This window comes from Lissotriton helveticus, chromosome 5_1, assembly GCF_964261635.1.
Source record: "Lissotriton helveticus chromosome 5_1, aLisHel1.1, whole genome shotgun sequence".
NCBI classification, from domain to species: domain Eukaryota; kingdom Metazoa; phylum Chordata; class Amphibia; order Caudata; family Salamandridae; genus Lissotriton; species Lissotriton helveticus.
In genome coordinates, this window is record NC_136065.1 from 324,640,999 (window position 1) to 324,662,760 (window position 21,762).

The following is a 21,762-nucleotide window of genomic DNA, read 5'->3' on the forward strand; positions in this document are numbered from 1 at the left end:
ATCTCAAGCAATGAACAGGAAAATACATGCCAATTTAAACTTCAGTTTTAAAATGGCCAATTGGGATATCGCAGTGCACATACTTAAACAGTGGAGGAATGGATATATGTTGTGCAACTATTCAATAGAAGGGATTCAATAATACTCTCTTGTGAGTTCCTAAACACTACATGTATTTTTTTTTTAACCAATATATTTATTGAGGTTTTTCCATACATAAAAAATGATCGCCAGCGTAGCCATGGAGTAAACTGGATAATAGTAACAAAAAAACTAAACAAAAAAAGCATTCGAGCCACCTCCCTACATACACCAGTGCAGGCAACCCAGAAAGTATGTAGTGTGTTTGAACTGTAGCTTGTGCTAGGCTCCTCTAGATGCATATACACCAAAGAGGGGCAGAAAATTGCACTAATTGTCTGTGCATTGAAGCCTCCAAGAAGCCACATACTTTTTCCATTCACTGATTTTCATTCTTTTCAAGACATTGCACAATTATTGTTTTAGCTGCAAAACATTGTTTACGACATTGTGAATTAACTTTTTAGCCGCAGAATTATGTATATGCCTCTTGTCCGATCCCCAGCGTCTGTGCAATTTTTGCGGGGAACACACTGGAGGAGAACAGTTCCGTGCAATCTTGTCTGAATAGCTGTCCCTACTACTTTCCACAGAAGTCTTCAAGGCACTGTTTTTCATGGAAGTCACCATTGAAAAATTATGATTTGTATAATAGGTCTCGAAAACCAACAAAGTAAAAAAGAAAAATACCTGTTGGAAGCCCAAGATTTTCTTTGGAACTTATTTCCAAGGCCATGTTGCAGTTTCCCAATGCAAAGATGCATGCGTAAATATTTACACATTCAGACCTTTAGCAAGGTATTTTTCTGAATTAGAAATTGTAACATTTGTAATTTTTTGTTCTCTATGGGGGAAAATAGTTTTGTTAGTGAAAAGACATCGTTCACGATCCTCCATCTTTTTGGGGATGGGGGAGGAGGTTGAGAGGGAGATTTGCTGAAATTTCTTGCGCTAAAAACAGATTCACTCTCGCCCCTTTGCGAAAACCCACCAAAGCGTACATTTGTTGGTGTTCCAAGAATGCCCAGAACCTGAGAGATTTGCTCATAATTACAATAACGCTTCACTGTGAAATATTAGGTGTAAGGAAATCCGTGTCAGAGTGCAAATCTAAGTTTTTGAATAATAAAGTTGAATTTACATTCATGAAAGAAGATTATTTGGGCATTCAAGTGTCACTCAGGTGTTCAAATCACAGTTTAAATTGGATCCAGTATTATTATTTAAGTGACTTAGCAACTCAGCCCAAGCCCACTGCTTTATAAAGTATTGATTTTTGTTTTTTTAAGAAAACACCAAGTGGAGGAAGAACCAACTGTAAGGATTTACATTTAGACTGACTGTTTCGGTTGCTACACCAGTCCGTGTCTTCCAGTTTATCAACACCTGAAGCAGATACACAAGTTGAATGTACGACTGCACTTTACCATTGTGTGTAAAAAAAAAAAATCTCTGAAAACAAAAAACAAGCACTGAAAATGCAATAGGTCTCGCCTTTCATTAAGTTAAAGCCATTTGCTATGCTATACAATACCATAAGCAAAGCAAATGGCTTTAACTTAATCAAAGGCGAGACCTGTTGCATTTTCAAATCTTTTTTATTTCTTGCTCTATTAAAGCAAGGCATTTGACATTTACTCAATCAAGCAGCTTTGTCCACTAATCCAAGACATCATTTTAATAATATTGCTAACTGGTTTGCACGCATCAAGTATAGCAGGAGACTATTTGTTTAATTCTCTTTTCTATCTATATGAGCTCAAGATGGCCGCCTGGTAGGAGCTCTTGTTAAGAGCTCCAAGTGCTTGGGATCCCTTTCTCGGAATTATCCCTATTTGCACCCATTTTTCTCGAAGAACGCAACTCCCGCAAGTAACTGGATTAAAACTTGAAACACTCGTACCTGACTTGCGGATGGCTCGAGCTTGCTGAGGGTCCGTGGTCGCGGTCAGTGGCCCGTGGTCGACTGGGAGGCTGTGGTCGTCAGAGGAGCACAAATCGGCTGGGATCCCTTCCGCTTTCACCGGATCTAGGGCAGCCTTTGGCCTTCGGCGGAGCCCAAGACGGTTGTTTAGAGCCTGCTGAGGGTGTTGCGGTCACCGAGGAGGCTGGCATCGGTGAGCATGAGTTGTGGCTGGGGTCCACCGGGAGAGCTGTGTTAGCCACTGGAGGTGTCCGACCTACCTACGGTGTCCGACCTACCTACAGTCTCCCCCACCTACACCGGATCGGACCTAGGGACAGACCTGCTTTGGGAGTGTCGCGCCGATGCCCGGGCGGAGCAACCGGTGGTCTCTGATGTGCCTGCAGACACCCCCACCATCTTCGGACCGGACCTAGGATCTGATCTGCACCGGGAGTATCGCGCCGGCGCCCAGGTGGATCGCCGGAGTGCAGTCACCCCCGCCATCGTCGGTCCGGACCGGGAAACTGGATCTACAGCGGGTGTGGCGCGCCGATGCCCAGTCACAGCAATTGGAGTGCAATGCTGGAGGCAGTCTGTTCGGGGCTGGGTATGCGCACGACATTGCCTTTCGAGGCGGGCTGGGCTACGGACTCCTAGTCCTGGATGCATCACGACAAACTCGAGTCCAATCCCGCTCGGCGGACGGCCCTGACAGAGTCTCCTGCACCCGACGAGGACGGTGGTCAGCACACTCGTCCTGGCCCCCAGATGCCCGCTACCGCACTGGTCTAGAAGTACCCTACACGCATAATCGGACAGCTGCATTTCAATGTGCTTTCCCAAACACGAGCAGACCTGCAAAACGTGCATAAATTTGATGCACATTGCTACGATATACATCGGATGACGACCCCGATGTCTGCACAATGCCCGTTACACAGGATTTTCACAAGGTATTTACATGGTTTCCGTTTTAATTTTCTTGACTCTCAATTTAGCCTTCTCACGGCCCAAAATGGCTGAGGCCATAAACTGGAGCAATAAAGCGCCTCCATTACTTCCAGATGACCACGAGGCTGCACAACAAGATAGTCTGGGGTCACCAAAACAGAGATAAGGCTTTTCCTCCCCCACCAAGCAACCTAGACTCTGGACTAGCTCATCCTGCCCCGGATTACAAAGTGAAACTATCTCTCTAAAAACTATCACAACAATAGACAGAGGACTACTATTCCTGTCTCTATCTCTCATTACTTGGCGGCCATCTTAGACTAGTCATCCTCATTAACTATCTCTCCTACTTGGCGGCCATCTCAGACTAGTCATCCTCACTGGCGGCCATCTCAGACTAGTCATCCTCATTAACTTTCTCTTACTTGGCGGCCATCTTAGACTAGTCATCCTCACTGGCGGCCATCCTATACTAGTCATCTTTATTAACTGATCTTACCTAAGGCTAGTCACAATTTGTATTCCTATAGCTCTCTGTAACTACACCTACCCACACACCCTCCCTCGTCTACCCACTCCACCACTCCCAACATGGAACCCACGGGCAAGCATACATGTAAAATTAACTACCCACCTGAGCTCACCAAAAAAAACGTCAAACGCAACTTCCTGAAGGCCCACCCCGAAACCCCTGTTGTGGACACCTACTTTTCACTGAGCAATGGAGCCAAGAGCACCGATATCATCTTCTACACTATACGTAGAGCACAATGGAGAAAAGCGCTCCTCTCCTTACTCACTATCTCCACCACCAGGAAATCCGCTCATGGCCTAACACTTTCTATCACACCATCCCAACTCTTCCCAGGCTGCGCTACCATCACTATCTACAACAATGGGATCATCCTATTTCAATCCACAGACAGGAACCTTGACCTACTCGACAACTTGTTCCCCACATTCAAAGAACATATCTCCAACCATCGGACCTCCAATCCTATCACCTCTGACTACACATCACCCCCTACCCCTAATCGCCTATCTGCCCCCACACTCAACCATTCTAACCTAGCTCAGCATCAGAACGTCACGCACCTCTCCCCTCCCCCCAGCACGATAGTCACGCACCCTCCCGCTGTAGCTACTTCACACCCCTCATTCACAGGCGTTGATTACTCCCCTTCATACATTCTGCACACCCCCACCTTAACACCTCCTTCACACTTCCTACTAGTCGATCAGAACTCCCCACCTCCCCTAACTTAACTCCCCCTCCCCGCAACAGGTCCATCTTCCACTTTATCTCCCCCCCACTCTCAGTACCCACTACCCCACTCTCCCAACTAGTCTCTCAGAACCCACCACCCCCCTTACCTTAAGTCCTCCTCCTCTCAACAGGACCCTCCCCCATTCCATCTCCTCCCCATTCTCAGTCCCCACTACCTTACCTGCATCCCCGCCATCACTAGCCTGCACTCATCCCCCAACTCGCCTACGCCGCCTCCCACCGATGCCCTCACTCATACCACCAACCTACTTCATCCACACCCCTCGCCCCCAAACTCTCTCACCTTACAAATACCAACCCACATACTAATACCACAGAGCCCGGCTCTAACGCCAGCGCACCCCCCCCCCACTCTAGTACCCTATTTAATCATTCACCCTCGGTCCCCATCCCCAGTCCCACACTGGACAAGACTATGTCCACCCTCCTCCAAGTCAAAGAAGATCTTCACACTATCAAAGAACTTCTCTTCATACACCACAGACACCCCTCACCCATCACCACTTCCCCGCCTAACAAATCACCCACCCTCCCCACTGACCCTCTCATTCAATACTCCCCACTTTGGACCTCTATCCCTGGTCGCAATCAAACCAACCGCCCCCGACGCGCCCTCAATCCCCTTTCGGACCACGACATACACACCCTCCTCCGCTCATATGTCCCAGTCCCCCTTAACCACACAACCACCACACACCTTTCCATACCCACGATTCACTCAAATCCCCTTAGGCCCCCCACACAAAACAACAGAAGCTCCATCCCCAATAACCTTAGAAAAGTGCCCCTCTCTCTAGAACCATCTACTACCCTTTTCACTCCCGACTCAAATGCATACTACTCAACTGCAGTTCGGCCCCTAGACACTCCTCCGACATCGCGGATCTCATCATAACAATGGACCTTGACTTCGCCATCCTGACCGAAACCTGGCTTACTGAATCTTCTACACCTATAATGGACATTCTAGTCCCCCCCCCCCCCCCCAACTACCACATCATTAGACTTGACAGGATCGGCAAGATGGGCGGGGGAATCGCATGCATTTTTAGGAGCAACATCTCTGTTACTAAAGCCACTTCTCCCTCCCTCACCTCCTGTGAACTCATCTGCCTCGATGTCACCAGCGAGGGCAAACCTGTATGCTCTCTTCATATCATCTACCACCCACCCGGGGACAACCTCACCTTCACCCAACAACTCATGGACACGATCTCAACCAATTCCGGACGGCAGAATACTCAAATCTACCTGGGTGACTTCAATCTCCACTGGAACGATCACAACGCGCTTGACCTCACCCAAATCTGCAACAGCCCGACCCATGACAAAGGCTCTATCCTCGACCTTATCATCGCCAAAGAGGACTCCACCCAACTGGGGGCAATCCAACCCTGTGACTTGTCAGACCACCACATTATCACATTTTTCATCAACGAAAAAGTTAAACTTAACCCGGCTCAACCCACCAAATCCAAGATTTGGAAAAGGGACCTAAAGAATCTCAACCCCAACTCCTTACCTTCCCACAACTGCAATCTCCTCCTTCCCCCTACTGGCACCTCAGACGTACAATCTCTGACCAACCACTACCTCAACTCTATGACCTCAATAATCAATGAAGCCGCCCCCCTGCGACTGAAGAGAGTCTCCACCAAGAACTCTAAACCATGGTATGATGGTAGACTCAACGTAGATAGGCGTGCCATGCGAATGGCAGAGCGCACCTGGAGATCAGACCCCTCAGCACTGCACCTTAAACGCTTAAGAAAAAGAGAAACGCCTACTTTAGGAAAATCAAGCGCTCTAAAACAAATTTCTTCAGCCTCCAGCTCGATCAAGCAAAAAACCGACCAAGAAAACTGTTTGATCTAGTCAATACTCAAACCAAGGAACAACCTCTACAATCAAATAGCACAACAGGCGATATACCATCCTGTGAAGGCTTCTCTGCTTTCTTTGAGCTTAAGACTGATAACATAAGAAGCGATCTCCTCAATGATGTAAGCCGCTATTCCAGCCCCAACAGCATAACTTCCACTCAACCTAAAAACAACGTGGCCTGGTCTTCCTTCGACACCTACTCTGAAGAAACAATTAACAAACTGCTCGGCACCTTGAAACCCTCTAATCACCTCACAGACCCCCTACCTGCTAATGCTGTAAAAGACTTCATCCCCCTGCTCCTCCCACTTTGGACTAAAATCATTAAAGTTCCCTTCAACAAGGACTCATCCCTGACTCCCTCAAGGTGGGACAAGTCACGCCTATACTCAAGAAACCTACAGCTGACCCTGCTGACCTAAACAATTACCGCCCTATCACCAATATCCCCACCCTGGCCAAACTACTGGAAAAATGCGTACAACTCCAACTGACAAAACAAATCGATCAGTTTGACCTCCTCAACCCTCATCAGTCAGGTTTCCGAGCAAGACACAGTACGGAAACAGCTATGACACACATAATTGATGACGCCCTCCAAATCCTAGATCATAATGACACCTGCCTCCTCATCCTACTTGATCTCTCCTCAGCATTCGACACCGTCAAACATGAGAATCTACTTGAGCTGTTAAACACCAGAATGGGTCTATCTGGGACTGTTCTCAAATGGTTCACTTCTTTTCTACATAACCGATCTCAAAAGTTCAAGATCAACAACGTGTTATCCCCATCTGTGCCTGTAACATTAGGTGTCCCACAAGGATCTTCCCTATCCCCAACTTTGTTCAATCTAGTCATGGAGCCACTCACCACCTTGTTACAAGCATCTAATGTACACTTTCACATGTACGCCGATGACACTCAACTCTATCTCAAACTACAATCCCCGGAAGACATCAAACTTCTGAACTCTACGCTCAGAAACACCCAATCATGGTTGGCCGATAATCACCTCAAACTAAATTCTCTGAAAACTGAGTTCCTTTTGATCTCACCTCCTGCGAAAATCTCCACCACCCAAACCTGGCTCAAGCACCTAACTGCCCTCAATGTCCAACCCACTATCGTGGACTCCGCAAAATCCTTAGGCATCACACTTGACGCCAATCTCAACATGCAGCAGCATATCAGCAAAGCAACTAAGGGAGCTAATTTCCAAATAAACACTTTGAGGAAACTTAAACCCTTCCTCCCAGCTAAGGACTTCCAAACTGCAGTACAAGCCCTAGTCATCCCACGCATAGACTACGGAATCGTCGCTCTCTGCGAACTCCCCCTATCAACAACTGCACCCCTAAGAGCCTCCTTGAACGCTGCAGCGAGACTTATCACTGGATCAAAAAAACATTCGCATATTTCCCCTTATTTAAAATCTCTGAACTGGCTGCCTTTTGAAGCCAGGATACAGCTGAAAATCGCTTGTATGACTCACAAGGCTGTACACCACAAGTCACCCAACTACCACACTCAAAAGCTGACTATATCAGGGGGCTCGAGATCCACCAGAAGCACAAACAATCTCCTCCTGAAACCGATTCCAGAAGGAAAAAACCTATAAACGATCCTTCTCCGGAATGGCACCCAGGATCTGGAATGCACTTCCTCCCGAAACAAGGCTTATCTCCTCCACTGCATTTTTTAAGAAAGAAGTAAAAGCCATCCTTATGGCTAAATTCACTTGAACTCTTTTTTTGGATGTATCGAGTACATTGTACCAACTTTGTATTTTTTGTTTATCTGACTGTCTAATTGTACTTTTGTTTTATCTGATTGCTATCCTACTTTTGCTACTCACATACTACCTACTACTATTTTATACCCAAAATTTTGTTTAATCGCTCCCTTGTTTCCCTTACCCCTTGTTCTGTAAAGCGCTCTGATATCTGATCTTGTTCGCGCTATATAAAATTTTGAAAATAAAAAAAAATAAAACAAAAAATATATATATCCTTTAGTTGCTACAGTAGTAAGACACACATTTCAGTGGTTCACAAACTGCAGGGTTTTGGGGCACTCTTGAAACGCACCGTTTCAGCACTAAGGAGTCATAAAGATACTCATGCAGTGATAGGACAGTTACAGCAACTAAACACTACACTCAAGCTTAGGTTGGAGTGTCCAAAAGTTGTAGTTTAGCGGTGTAGGTACTAAAATATGATGTATGCTTCCCCTTTGGTACAACAGAAAACCTATAGTAATAAGATAGATCATAAAAAAAGTTAGGCTACACAGAAGGCAATCAAAAAATAATTTTGCTCTCCTACCATGTTTTTTTCATTCCCTGCCCATTTTTTGAAGATCAGGAGCGATTGCCCAGCATGAAGCATTCCAGGTGTCGCAAAAACAACCTATGGAGAAACAATTGCAGGAGAGTGATCAACCTTAAATTACACTTTCGTACGAGACCAAGGCTTAGAAGGAAGGGTGAATTAGTCTTCTGTTACACCCCATGTTCAGAGACTCATCAGATCTAATGACAACCATGAATAAGTAGGAGCAGAAAGGTTCAGGGCCATCTAGTTTGTAATGGAAAACCCAAACTCCACATATTCACTTTGAAATAAGTAGCTTTCTATGACGACCCAAATTTTCATAACTAAGTTTCATTAGACTCAATAGTACATCTCATTACAATCATTCTTTCCCCAGCCTGCGGTCACCCAATATAGACCGTTTGGTAAAAATACACACACAACATATTACCAGCCACCGCTAAGCCAAAGATAAAAAGATAGTTATCTGATTCTACCATGTTTGGGTTTAGGCTTCCCACACTCCAATTGCATCCTACTGTAGATTAAGGATTCAAATCCTATTCTATCACAGAGCAAAGTTACTTGTTCCTTTCTCACTTTCCTCCCACCAGCGTGTGTATGTTACTTTTCTCAACATTTCCTCATTTCTAATGTATTGCAGTGTAGCCTAACCCGTCTCCTCGTTCTTCCACAGTCGTTTTCAGTGTCACTTACGCTGGCCCTATGAAATCTGCCCCTATTTTACCCAGCCATAATCCCATCTTACCACCGGTCCTTCATTTTTTCCTTTCCTATTTCTATCAAAGATGATGTGCATCAATTATCTACCTCAGTCTATGTTCAGGGATTACAAACCCCTTTAATCTTTCCAACCAACCCGACCCAGATTTACCTGCTCCTTTGTAGTAAGTACTGAGGACACCTGTACTATCTTTCTGTAAGTATCACAACAACCAAGCAGTTTTGCTAACAACATTCACCTCTCCCAGCTACCACAGAGTGGGTTTATCTTCTCCACCACACCCTACCATTGCCTGTGGTTACCTGCCTCCTGCTCTACGTCTTGCTGCTTCTTCTGCACCTTGTCATGGCCCAAGGTTACAGCCCCCTCTTTCTAATTCTGATTCTTTGTTACAAGCCCCTGCTTAAAACTATGATCCAAGGTTAACCAGCCTCTCCTTCTGCCATGGCCAACCTGCCACAATTCTCACTGAGTCTCAAACCCAGGGATACCACTCTAGTCTTTTACCACCTCCCCCACCTACTTTCTTCCAAGGCTATTTTCTCCTCTCCTGTGTACCCATATCAGGTACCATGTCACATTCCTGTTTCTCTCCCTTATTCCCAGGCCAGGAATGACCTGCCCTCCAACCTCTTTACTATGAAGGTCAGAGATTACTTGCTCACTCCAACACTTTTTCCTACCATGATCCAGGGTAACATGCTCAATACTCCTCACGTTACTGCATGTCAGAGTTTACCTGTGCCATCTTCTCATTACTATAAATACACCCATAATCACCCTCTCCCTTCTATGAAAGTGCAGCAACTTCCTTTTCTTCTCATGCCCTAGCACAGTCTGGGGTTACCTTTGCTCTTTCTTTTTTACCATGCTACAGCAGACTACAGTTCCCTATCTCATTCTCCTCTAGTTCTTACCATGGGTCCAGGGTTGTCGGCAAATGCTCGATCGAAGGCCTTGATGTGCTTGAACTCAAACATGTTCCTCTGTACAAAGGTCTTCCGAATTTTCTGATTGGTCCACGTAATGAACAGCTTGTAGTAGTGGTTTGCCTTCTCTGTGAGTCCTGTTGAGAAGTAGATTGGAGCCTTGAGGTTCATCCTCTCCCTGCAAGAGAATAAGCACTAGTTAGCCTCTGATCCTACTTTAAAGACCCAAATGCTGATGGCTTCAACCAAGATCTTTCCGCCCTCCACTCATGCTTGAATCCACACTGGGTTACTGTTTGTGCTCATACTGACACTCCAACCCTGGCTACATTTGTTGCTACTAAATACAAGCCCCCTTCTGTTTTCTCTGCTGAGGACTCCACCTTTGACCATTGCTTGTGCAAACTCAGGTTTAGTCTTCAGAATTACAAAAATGCATAACATTTTCAAATGACTAGTTTAGTTTGCAACAGTGTTTTAGAGCTAACTGGCTGGCCAATTAATTCAAAATATACCCAACAAGCAAGTTTCTTAAAAAGGCTGAGCCAGACTCAGGCAGTCCATACCCTGGTGGTCTCCCACATGCACAAGCCTGTCAGGGGGCCTCTGATTTCTTTTATACCTCTATGTGATGGGTTGCCTGTAAACATCCAAAGTCATGTCATCAAAGTAAATCTTGCCTTGACATGACAAGTTCCCGCAAGAGGCACAGTGTCCCTCACAACTTCCCCTCCATTGGGCTATCAATATTTTTAAAAGGTAAAGCAACTGGACGCAGAAGGAGATGCATAAGTCTCCTAAAAAAACACATCAAAATGTCCTGTGATGTCACTTAGCTCTACCGAAGTGCTCTCAACTTTCAAGAGTAAATGGACTAATGAGATGCGTATCTCTATTTATGGCCACTGTACTAATAGATCCTCTCCTAGGGGGTTAACAGATAAAGCAAGAACATTATTAGAAAGAATATTGCCAGTTTCAGCAGTGACTCGAGGTAAAATTACAAACATATTTAGGAATCAGAGAGAACAGTTCTGAACACTGCTCAGATAAACAAGGTATGTTTTAACAGACTCTTTTTCTTTAGTTTCACAAGAAGGAAAAGACACTTTGCTTAACAAAAAAAATCAGCTTCAGTTCTGAGTTAAAAAAATGTGATGCCCATTCAGGATCCATTTTTTTTTAATGGACAGATAATTGAAGAAGCCATAGTGCATCAAACTACATCATTATACTGTTTCATAAATGGCAGAATCAGTTATATGAAATGTGAAATGCCTGTCTTGGATGCAACAGAGTTTAGTGTGGTCATACCAAAAGGTTTCAAGAAGAATGCAGAGTTCCTGAGCCCGTCCCAAAGCGAAAACTGGAATAAGAACCTGTGAGAGAAACATAACAAGGATTAAGTGTATCTACAAAAACACATGAACTAACAATTAACTGACATAAAATATACAGAACGCAAGAGTGTTTCAAGGAGCAAGTATGCTCTAGATGTTAAGTGCTTGCTATGGAAACTCTGTGGAGAGGGTCATAAGTACCATGTGCTCACATGCCATGTATGACACCTTTAGTCAATTCTCCTTTTTAGCCAATACCACTTTGCCGGAAGGGCTTTTTAGTCTCGTTTCTCATTACAACCATGGTTGCATACGTTGTAGAAAATCATTTATAATGTCAGTTTATTTTTCATTATAGTTGTGTACAGCGCATTAGAGGACCTGAAATGTAGAGGCAAATGGGTTAACAAGTGTAGCAGTTTTAAAACTATAAATACTACACACCGAAATAAGCCCTGCAGAGTTATGAACAAATATACATTAAGTTAAAAGCAGTTTATTCTTGATAAGTTCAGCAACCGTAAACAGTTCTAGGCAAGATTCTCGATTATACCAGTGACATACAGTAAATGCTACTCGGATGATGTATAACTGACAAAGAGTTACATAGATTGGAAACTTGCCAAACACTGAAAACTCTGTAGGATTTAGGTCTGTGACATAGGTGTCTTTTGAAACTATTTGGAAAGGAGGAGTCACACTTAATGTGAGTGGGTAGGAAATTGCAGTCTCTGGGTGTGTGGCATTTTATTCAAAAGTGGGCCAATGAGATATTGTGTGAGTTAAACCTGAACCTGTTAGAGAGGTACCTTTCCACCACGCTCCACGGTCTCATGAACCTTTTTCAGGAAGTCCCGTTCACGGCAGCGCTTGGAGTCCCGGATGGTTGTGGCATAAGTGGACTCGCTGATCAGCACATCGGGCCGACATTTGTCGATCCATGCAGCGCTATGAGCAAGAAAAATCACACTACCAGTTATTGCTATGAACCACCACCCACTCAACCCTACTCCTAGGAAAGAAGGCTTGGATACAAACGAATTTAAATGCTATGCGCTGAACATTACCAAAGTTGAACATAAGGCATTTGTCGTCAAGCTGTAAATAGCAGCTACCACCAATGCCAAATTAAAGTTACATAACTTATCAACCTCTCCAGTACACAAAACGGAGTTAAAGCCATAATATACTTACATTTGTAGGCTGCAAGTCACACAAATTTGTAGCAGGAATTCAACATATTAAGCTATCAAACTGACCTACTGTTCAACTAGTGGACACAATGTTATCAGTTTCCAAATCGACGTGCACCCTAGGCTAGTAAATTCAGATTTAACCAAGGCAGAGATGTGCTATTTTCAAGTGGCCAAAGTCATACTCTAACATTTATTAGGTTGAGCTTGGGCAGCTCAGGTGCTGCTGTGAGGCATACAGTAGTGGATTATCGCTTTGAAGCCCCGCCCACTCTCTACCCATATTTTTATTTGGCTTGTGTCATTGTACTTCGTAAACGCTGGCTTCCGAGTTATTATTAGGCCTGTTAATCCCTCCTTGTCTGCATTTGTTACCTCCCATGATGACTGGACCTTTTACTGGTGTTGTTACATGGTCTGCTTTAAAGGTTGGTGAGCACTATTTTATTTAATGCTCTTCCACTATTCCACCCATTACCACGCAGCACGTCGCACGCTTGTATTTTCATTTTTACTAATGGCAGTCCGATTTAACTATAGCGGCCGCGTTTATTTATTTATTTTAGCAGTCCGGTCAGCGTTTAGCGAATTCGCTTATTTATTTTGTTTAGTAGCGCCCATGCAGCGCTTTCATATTCATAGAGGCCGCGCCCCTTTCTTTACACAAACTGTGTCTAAAGAAAGGTACGCAGACGACATTAAAGTGAAAGCGTGGCATGAGCGCTTTTACCGAAAAAATAAATCTGTGTGTCAACTTAACAAACAGATGCTTTTTTTTTGTCAAAGCCCCCAATGCCGCTAATTTCACTTCAACGTCCGACAAGGCCCTTTCTTTAGTCGTGACTTGTCTAAAGAAAGGGGAGTGGCCTCCATAAATAAAATTTGCAATGCAATAGGTCTCGCATTTGCGAGAGTTTAAGCTATTGCATTGCCAATTTAAACTCTAATTAATGCGAGAGGTATTGCATTGCAAATGCTTGTTCTCAATGGTTTTGCAAATATCATTAAATAAAACAAGCATTTGCAATGCAATAGATCTCGCAGTTACGAGAGTTTCAGCTATTGGCATTGTAAAAAACAATGCCTTTTATTTATGTTTTTAAAACAAAAACAAAAATAAAAGGCATTATTTGCAATGTCAATAGCTCAAACTTACGTAAATGCGAGACCTATTGCATTGCAAATGCTTGCTTCTCTTCTCTCCACTCCAGTTAAAGCGATTTCTCAGAGAAGCTCACTACCAAAGCCCGTATTAATTACAGGGTATGTGTGAAGCTCGGCCTTCCTCTCGGCAGTTGCAAACACCCACTGGTACCAGCAAGCAAGCACTGTCAAGTTTAAATACTGTTCCCTGGTATTCGCTTGGGTTTTCGTTTGAGCTTGTGGCTACTATTCCTCTAGCCTACTTGATCTTCCATGCCAAGCACAGAGAATGAGTATTAGGAACCAGTGGAGGAGGAGCAGATGCTTTTCCCATCCATGAGGATTTGGTTAATGCGATTGATGCTTATCTACAGAGAGCAATCTCATCAGAGTTGGAGCCCCTGAGTAGACAAACTATTGAATTTACAGACCAACACAGCATTTTATTTCCTGGCAAGGAAGATAGGGGGCACTCGCCTCCAGGTGACACACGGGTACCCTTAGGGACAAAGGTGCCACAAAAACCTGCCGCTGAGGCTAGGGCTGTTTCGCCACCCTCAGAGGCATTCTAGAGATTGCATAAAGTCTTCCTGAAGCTGCGTAATTTCCAACCTGGGTTTACCCCCGATAAGGATTCCCATCCTCCACAGGGAGCAGACGCAAATGCCGGGGACGACTCCGATACCCCTGATGGGGGTTCTGGTGAAGAACCAGGCCCCAGTAGACCATGGCTGCCAGCGGATGACACCGCAGGATTCAGTGGGTTTGCCAGATGTGCTAAATCCAGCGGATATATATCATCCTTTCTCCGCAGATTGGATACCAGCTGACAAGTTGTTGCAATATGTGGCCAGCCACATACAAAAGCCAATGGACAAAGAGGTCCGGGGAAGACTGAGGGCAGAATGCCCTAGACCCTCGTTGGCTGGGAAGGTAGCCTGCACCCTTAAGATCTACAGTAAGATGGTGACATCTATTTCCATTAAAGACCTGAACTAGGTGCATTCTGGGAATTGTAGTATTGATTCGGTTCAATTGAACCAAGCACCCAAACATGATATCTAAAAGAAATGTGCATGTCTGGCTCCCTGTTGAGACGGAGCCAGCTGAAATCAATAGCATATGCCCATTCTCGGAATTAAACAGAAGGACTCACCTAGCACAGAGAGGGCTCCCCTGCGTGCCCCAGGCGCTCAGATTCCATGCAGCGCCTCTCTGCTCTGCTTTCCCCCCAAGCACTGCTGCTCCAGAGCCCCTACGAAATACTTTACCCACTGAAGGAGAGGGGAATCTGTCCAAGGCCAGGCTCGGCTTCAGCAGACTGAAGCATTGCCGTTCTGAGTTGCGTTGCTGCCTTCACAACTAACAGGATCTCAAGCGCAGAGAGGGGGGCGGAAACAAAGGGAACTTGGACAACGGGAGGAGAATGGGAGGGGGGTGGTAACAAAGAAAAGCACAACACAGAACGCGCAAGGACAACGGGAGGGGGTGGGAGGGAGGAAGGAGAACTCGAACAGGAGGGGGTGGGTGCACAGTAAAGCACAACACTGAAATTAACTAGGAAAGTGAAAGCGCGTCATGCGCGCGTTGTGCATGAACAACAGGAGGGGTGTGGGTACAAAGTAAAGCACAACACTGAAACTAACTAGGAAAGTGAAAGCGCGCCATGCAAGCATTGTGCTCAAACAATGCAAGCCGTTCACGTGCACATCTCCTGTCCCCCATCGGAAGCTAAATCAGCAACAATAGATCTCGTAAGCGAGCAGGGCATGCACTGCGTCGCTGGGCAAGATCTAAAAATTATCATTTCCTTTACAGGTGACTTATGTCCCGACGTAGGTCCTGTCTTATTGAGCCCCAGATCTCAAACTACACTTCCCTGATGACTAGACTGGAACCTGTAGAGCAGTGCTTCCCAAACGTTTTAGAACCACGACCAAATGTTTAGAGCAATAAACTTCAAATGTTTAGAGCAATAAACTTCCAAGACCCACCTAGTTTTCCAGATATTGCTTCTGGCTCCATTTTGCACAGAAGTTGAAATTGGGGCCCTCAGAGAGATACAATATTACTGACTGTGACAAACTTGCAGCATCTGCTTTTCTGTTGCTTCTTCACATCAATTGCAGCATCTGCTTTTCTGTTGCTTCTTCACATCAATTGCCTCAGTCGGAGTTTGGGTTTCAGCCTGAGGTTTTTGTCTCGTCAGTTGCACTTGGCTCTCTTCAGGGCCAGAGGGGGGACTAGACTACATACACAATTTAATGTAACAACTTGCAAGCCACTCCTTCCTGAAAATCAGTAGGGCTGAGTTAAAATCAGTCACATTTAAAGCGTTTGCTTTGTTTGAAACTCACTCCTCCCAGTCCTAGAGGTAAAAGTACATTGTAAATCCAACATGATGCCAGTGGATAGGCACACTCGTCTTTCCAGACATGCGTGTTCTTGGCACTGTCCTATTTAATTCATGTTAGAGCAGATTAACCACTAGCATATTTCCACATCTTTCCATCTTCGATGAATATGATTCGTCATTCTACATTTACTTTGCAAACAAAATATTTTGACCATTAGGGCTGGGGAGGACTGAGTATTCTATTGTCTGTAGCACAATCTAAAAAAGGTTGCTGGGGTTAAAAATTCAGATTATTTACATATACCAGGACTTTCGTGACCCACCAAAAACAGGCTTGTGACCCACAGTTCGGGAAGCGCTGCTGTCGGGCATTGCTTTTGTTTCCATTTGAGGGAGATTTGACCTGGCAGTTCGGGGTTGGACTATTCCTATTAGAACAGGACCAAGACAGGTTTGCATGCAATGGGTCTCTGCCCAAAAGTGGCACCGTGGGCAAAAAATGATGGACTGGAAAGCTCCTAGCTGAGACTTTGGCAAGCATTCTACCTATCATCTTCCGGTTTTCTTCTGTCTGATGGCACAGAGACACGTCAGAAAATTTACGCTATTCCAATAGACAAGTTTTTCAAAAGGTATTTCATGTGGGAAAACGTTCCAATTTTCGTTTAGTTTGTATTCAGTGGTAATGATTATTGTTCTAGAAAGAACCTGCAATAACATGACAGAAAACACTGGGAGCACCCTGCAGGAAAGTACCCCTTTTTAGGTCTCGCCTGTCGATGCGCATGCGCATCGAGCTTGCGAGACTATGGGGGCTTATCCACTCTTTATCCAACTTGCAAGGAATCGTGGCGATTCCTTGCAGTGCCCGTGACTTTTAAGCTCAATGCGCATGTGCATTGAGCTTAAAAGCGCGTGCACAGCCGCCCGCATTCCTCCGACACCTTTGAAGTGAAGCTTAGCTTCACTTCAAAGGCCCGGCTTCTTCACACCCACATGCCGCTCTGCCCCGCTCGGCCCCCTCCCCTGAGTCATCCTGCCTGCCCAGACTTCTCCTCCCCCCTACTTACATCCCGCTTTCACTTGTTAACTTTACCGCTGTCCGGGTGGTTCCATGTTATTTCTTTAACTACCTGCTCGTGACTGCCCGTCCTCGTGCTGGCACTGTGCTTTCCTCTGTGAACTTTAGGACTTCTCCATATAACTGTGGCATTCCAGAAATTCGTCATTGGAACGCAACGTGCAACGCATTGACCCGACGTTGCTCTTTGATTGCGCACCTAGAAACCTTGACGCGCAAACCAGCTTCATTCTCCTTGGCTGACACACCCAGCAGCCTTTACAGACGGACAACAGCGTGTACAACAGCTTTGTGCCAATACTAACGTGCACACCAGCTTTGTGTCCATTTTATGTACACAGCAGCTCCATGCTCTATCGCTCACGCGCACAGCGACGCTGTGTGCACTTTAATGCTCATTCGCTGGCACGCACAGCACATTTGTGCAAGTATTTGCATGTCTACCCTGCAATCCTTTCGCTGATACGCACAGCTTGATTTTAAAATTGTGTGTATAAGTTACAGTTCACTCGCTGATGCACACAGCAACTCCGCGGCGCTGACGCGCACAGTTGGATTTTAAATTGCGTGCCTACTTTACAGTTTACTCACTGATGCGCACAGCAGCTCCATGCTTTCTTGCAGACTCGCACAGCAGTGCCCAGTGCAGACTTTTACGTTCTTTCGCTGACACGCAGAGCACTTTTGTACAAGTATTTGGTCGTCTACCCTGCAATCTTTTCGCTGATACGCACATCTTGATTTTAAAACTGCGTGTCTAGTTTACAGTTCACTCGCTGATGCGCACAGCAACTCTGCTGACGCGTTTAGCTGGATTTTAAATTGCGTGCCTACAGTACAATCGCACAACACTTTAGTACAAGTATTGCGTGTCTACTCTGCAATCTTTTCGCTGATGCGCACAGCAACTCTGAGTGCAGTCTCTTTCAATCGCTGACACACACAGCACGTTCCCATCTAATTGTGTGTATACAGTACAACATATTATATCCTATGTCTTCATTAACAATATAGTGTATCTGTACTGAATATATATCCAGCATTTCAGACTGCATTTCAGAGCTTTTAGAAATGTTTATGGCTTTTTTTTTTTGAAATTCTTTAGCATTGGCTACAGGAAACAAAAATGCTAAAGATTTACAAAAAAACCCCATAAACAATTCTAAAAGCACTAACTCTAATGCTGCGAGACCTATTGCATTTCCAATGCTTGTTGTAATGGTCACCCCCACGTTTTGCCACTGGTACTGATGCTTATCGACTGATGTGCACTGGGTCCCTGCTGACCAGACTCCAGTGCCAATGCTCTTTCACTAAAAAGAAGATAACATAATTGTGTTACAACTGGCACACACGTTAGCACCCCTGTAATTCCCTAGCAAATGGTTCCCCTGGTATCTAGGCAATGGATACTAAATAGGATCCCTAAGGGCTGCAGCATGTATTATGCCACCCTAAGGGCCCCCCTACAAATTGCATGCAGGCTGCCATTGCATACTGCCTGTCATAGTGCAAACCATGAGTGAAAACACAAAATGGCACACTAACTGTGTGCCATGCCAAAGTCACTGCATTTAATATATGTAATTGACCCCTATAGCAGGCCCTAAGGCAGGGTGCATGATATTACATGTGAGGGTATATCTGCATGAGCAGACATTCCATGTGCTGTCTAGTTCAATTACTAGATGGTACAAGTAAACAGGGAAGCCATCTTATATATATGTACTGGGCACTGGTCAATAAGAGTCCCCCAGCTACATGATGGCTTTACTCATGCCTATGGTGTTTGGCATCCAACACCTGGTCTTAATAAATCTGTACTGTTGCCAGTGCAAGATTTATTATGACATGCACCCAGATGGCACCTTGGAGGTGGCCCCTGAAAAATCTACCATTATCTAATGAGCTGGCTGACTGGTATTGATCAGCCTGCCACCTCAGATGAGGTTCTGACCCCCTGCAGATGAGAACCCATGCTCTCTGAGGCCAGAAACAATGCCTGCTTTGGAGGAAGGTGTTCACACTTCCTCCAGCAGGATGTCTAGTGATTTAGCATATCAAGGCCAGGGGCTACAAAGCCCCTACCGCCTTTGACATGCGACCCCAGCTTCCCCCAGACCTGGGAGATGCCACCCCCTGCCCCGAAGACCATTTGGCACCAGGACAGGTGGGAAATTAGCTATGCAAGTAGGCGTGTTGCACCACCAGGCTAGGCACAAACCTAAGGTGGGCTACCTGATGTGATCCAAGAAAGGATTTCACCATATTCTTTAGGTGGATATGGGAACTCTGGGACAGGATTACACCCACTCCCCACAGGAGGTGGTCATATGGGGGTGAGTAGCTCATTAGCTCCTACCCTTAACGACCCTAAATTTAGTATTTAGGGGCCCTGACACCAGGAACTGAGATTCGACTGACCAAAGAAGGAGGACAAAGAGGAGCCGAAGAATATAAGAACTGTGGACTAGCTGTACTAGCTGTAGAACTTGGCACCAAACCCTGCCTGCTCGCTTCTATCCGGACAATTGCAAAGAACCGACTTGTCCTGCAGCTGTGCATCCTCCCTGAGCCTCAGAAGGGTGGCAGTACTTTGCCAAACAGCCAGCATCTCCCTTGAAGTGGAGGAGCCACGTCCCTGCAGCCCCCGTTTTGCTGACTCCTCCGCCCCCGGGTCCATAGAGGATGCAGCATCCCATGAGAAGGACTCCATGCTCCAGGAGGTCAATCCATCTCCCTATCAAGTTTGTAAATGCCAGGACCCCCAGGAGCCGCCTTGCTCAAATACCCGGGGTACCAGAGCCCTTGCAGAAGCCACTTTTTTTTCAGTGTCCAACCAGGACACCAACACAGCCGAGACTGATCTACCGAAGTGGGATGTCAGCATCAGAGTCAAGAGTGACCCTGTTGTCCTGTTTTGTCCCCATCACCAGGTCAACATAAAAAGAGAGAGCCTTCAACGCAAGAGCCCGCCAGACAAAACACCTCAACACCCGAGTCCTGCAGTCCGAGCCTACCGACGGTGCGCTCTTGCTCCAGACACCCTCAAGAGCTAAGTCCCCCTTTGAGTTCTGCCAGACTGGTAGCTTTTTTCTTGTTACAGGTTTCCCATTGACTTCAGCGGTGGCGTTTGAGGCTACCCTTGCGACTAGCATCTCTGCACACGGACACACCAGGGCAGGTAAACCGAAACTGCTGGTGGTTCTAAGGACCTTGGCCCCAACATATCTTAAGTCCAGAAGACCAGCCCTGTAACTCGATTGTAAGTATCCCTATGCAGTGTATGTGTTTCCCATATGTTAACATTACAGAGTCCGTGGCTCATGACTCAAATCGGACAGCTGTATTTCCGTGTTTCTGAAAATTGCTCTCTCAAAAAGAACTTATCTAATCTCGAAGATCTTGGTGTCTAAATTAACATAAAAATACAAGTTATTTTCTAATTTGGTGTTGGATTTTCTTATTGAGTGTGTTTCATTTATTCACTTTGTAAGTGCAACAAATGCCCAACACTCCTCCTTTGATAAGCCAAAATTGCTCAACCACACTACCACAAAGAGAGCATTTGGAATTTCTAAAGAAAGCCCCTGTACACTAGTAAGCGATACCTGGACTCTCTACACAGTGCACTTAATTTTGGTACATTATATAGAGAGCCAGCTTCCTACACAAGCCCACACCCTTTTTAGGTCGAGCAGAGTCTGCTCGAGACCTATTGCTGCCCGTTTCTGGGAATGTGGACACGAGAGGGGCACGAGCGCAGATTTCACCTCGTGGGCGCTAAAGGTGTCGTGCCCATCTCGTGCCTCACATTCCCGTGCGCACACAGCCAGCCCCCACACCCACACACACAGGCACACGTACACACGCTGCCGCCCCCCACCACACACATACAGACAGGCACGCATACACACGCCGCCGCCCTCTAACCCCCCCTGCACGCACACACAGACACACACCCCAGCCCCATGCATCGGGAGATCGGTACTTACTTGTTAGGAGCGGGGGCGCATCCCCGTCAGCCTCCGCCAACATCGCAGGGAGCGGCGGTTGCAGGCCCCCAGCGTAGGAAACAGGCCCCCGCAGTGTGAAGAGGAAAAGGGGACGAGACCCACGGCGCGCGACATGGCACAGGGAGGCGGTGCGCGCCAGGCCTCCGTCGCTGCCTGGAACCTGTGCGCGCGCTCCCCAGCCTGTCGCGAGCACACCTCCTTCTGGCTACTAGCGTGTCCCAGCCGCCGCGGTCACAGCGGGCCGCCTCTCCTCTGAGCTGGATTCGCTGGCGGGGGCGGGGAGGGGACGGTTCATAGGTTCTGTCTGAGCTTGGAGCATTATTACATATCGCATTATATAGGCATCCATTATCGTGTTTTGCAACAGGGAAAACTTGCTGCACGTCACAGGAACATATTGCTCAAAATTCGATCGTATACAACTTGCAATTGTTGGAATTATGCGCATTAAAACCTCTTTATCAACGCGATTGGCTGATGTTGAAGTCTGGTATGGAACAACTGGTTCAAATATGTTATCTCAATGTTTCACGC

General features: G+C 45.9%; 1 protein-coding gene across 1 annotated transcript in view; it reads right to left on the reverse strand.

Annotated features, from left to right (window-relative positions):
• INTS11 (integrator complex subunit 11) overlaps positions 1 to 21,762 on the reverse strand; it is a 255,809-nt gene that overhangs the window by 109,262 nt on the left and 124,785 nt on the right. The window contains exons 8-11 of the mRNA XM_078642382.1: positions 12,249 to 12,387; positions 11,414 to 11,478; positions 10,088 to 10,277; positions 8,438 to 8,521 (exon numbers count right to left, since the gene is read on the reverse strand). Coding sequence (XP_078498508.1) covers positions 8,438 to 8,521; positions 10,088 to 10,277; positions 11,414 to 11,478; positions 12,249 to 12,387 — 478 coding nt within the window. The remainder of the gene's footprint in view (positions 1 to 8,437; positions 8,522 to 10,087; positions 10,278 to 11,413; positions 11,479 to 12,248; positions 12,388 to 21,762) is intronic.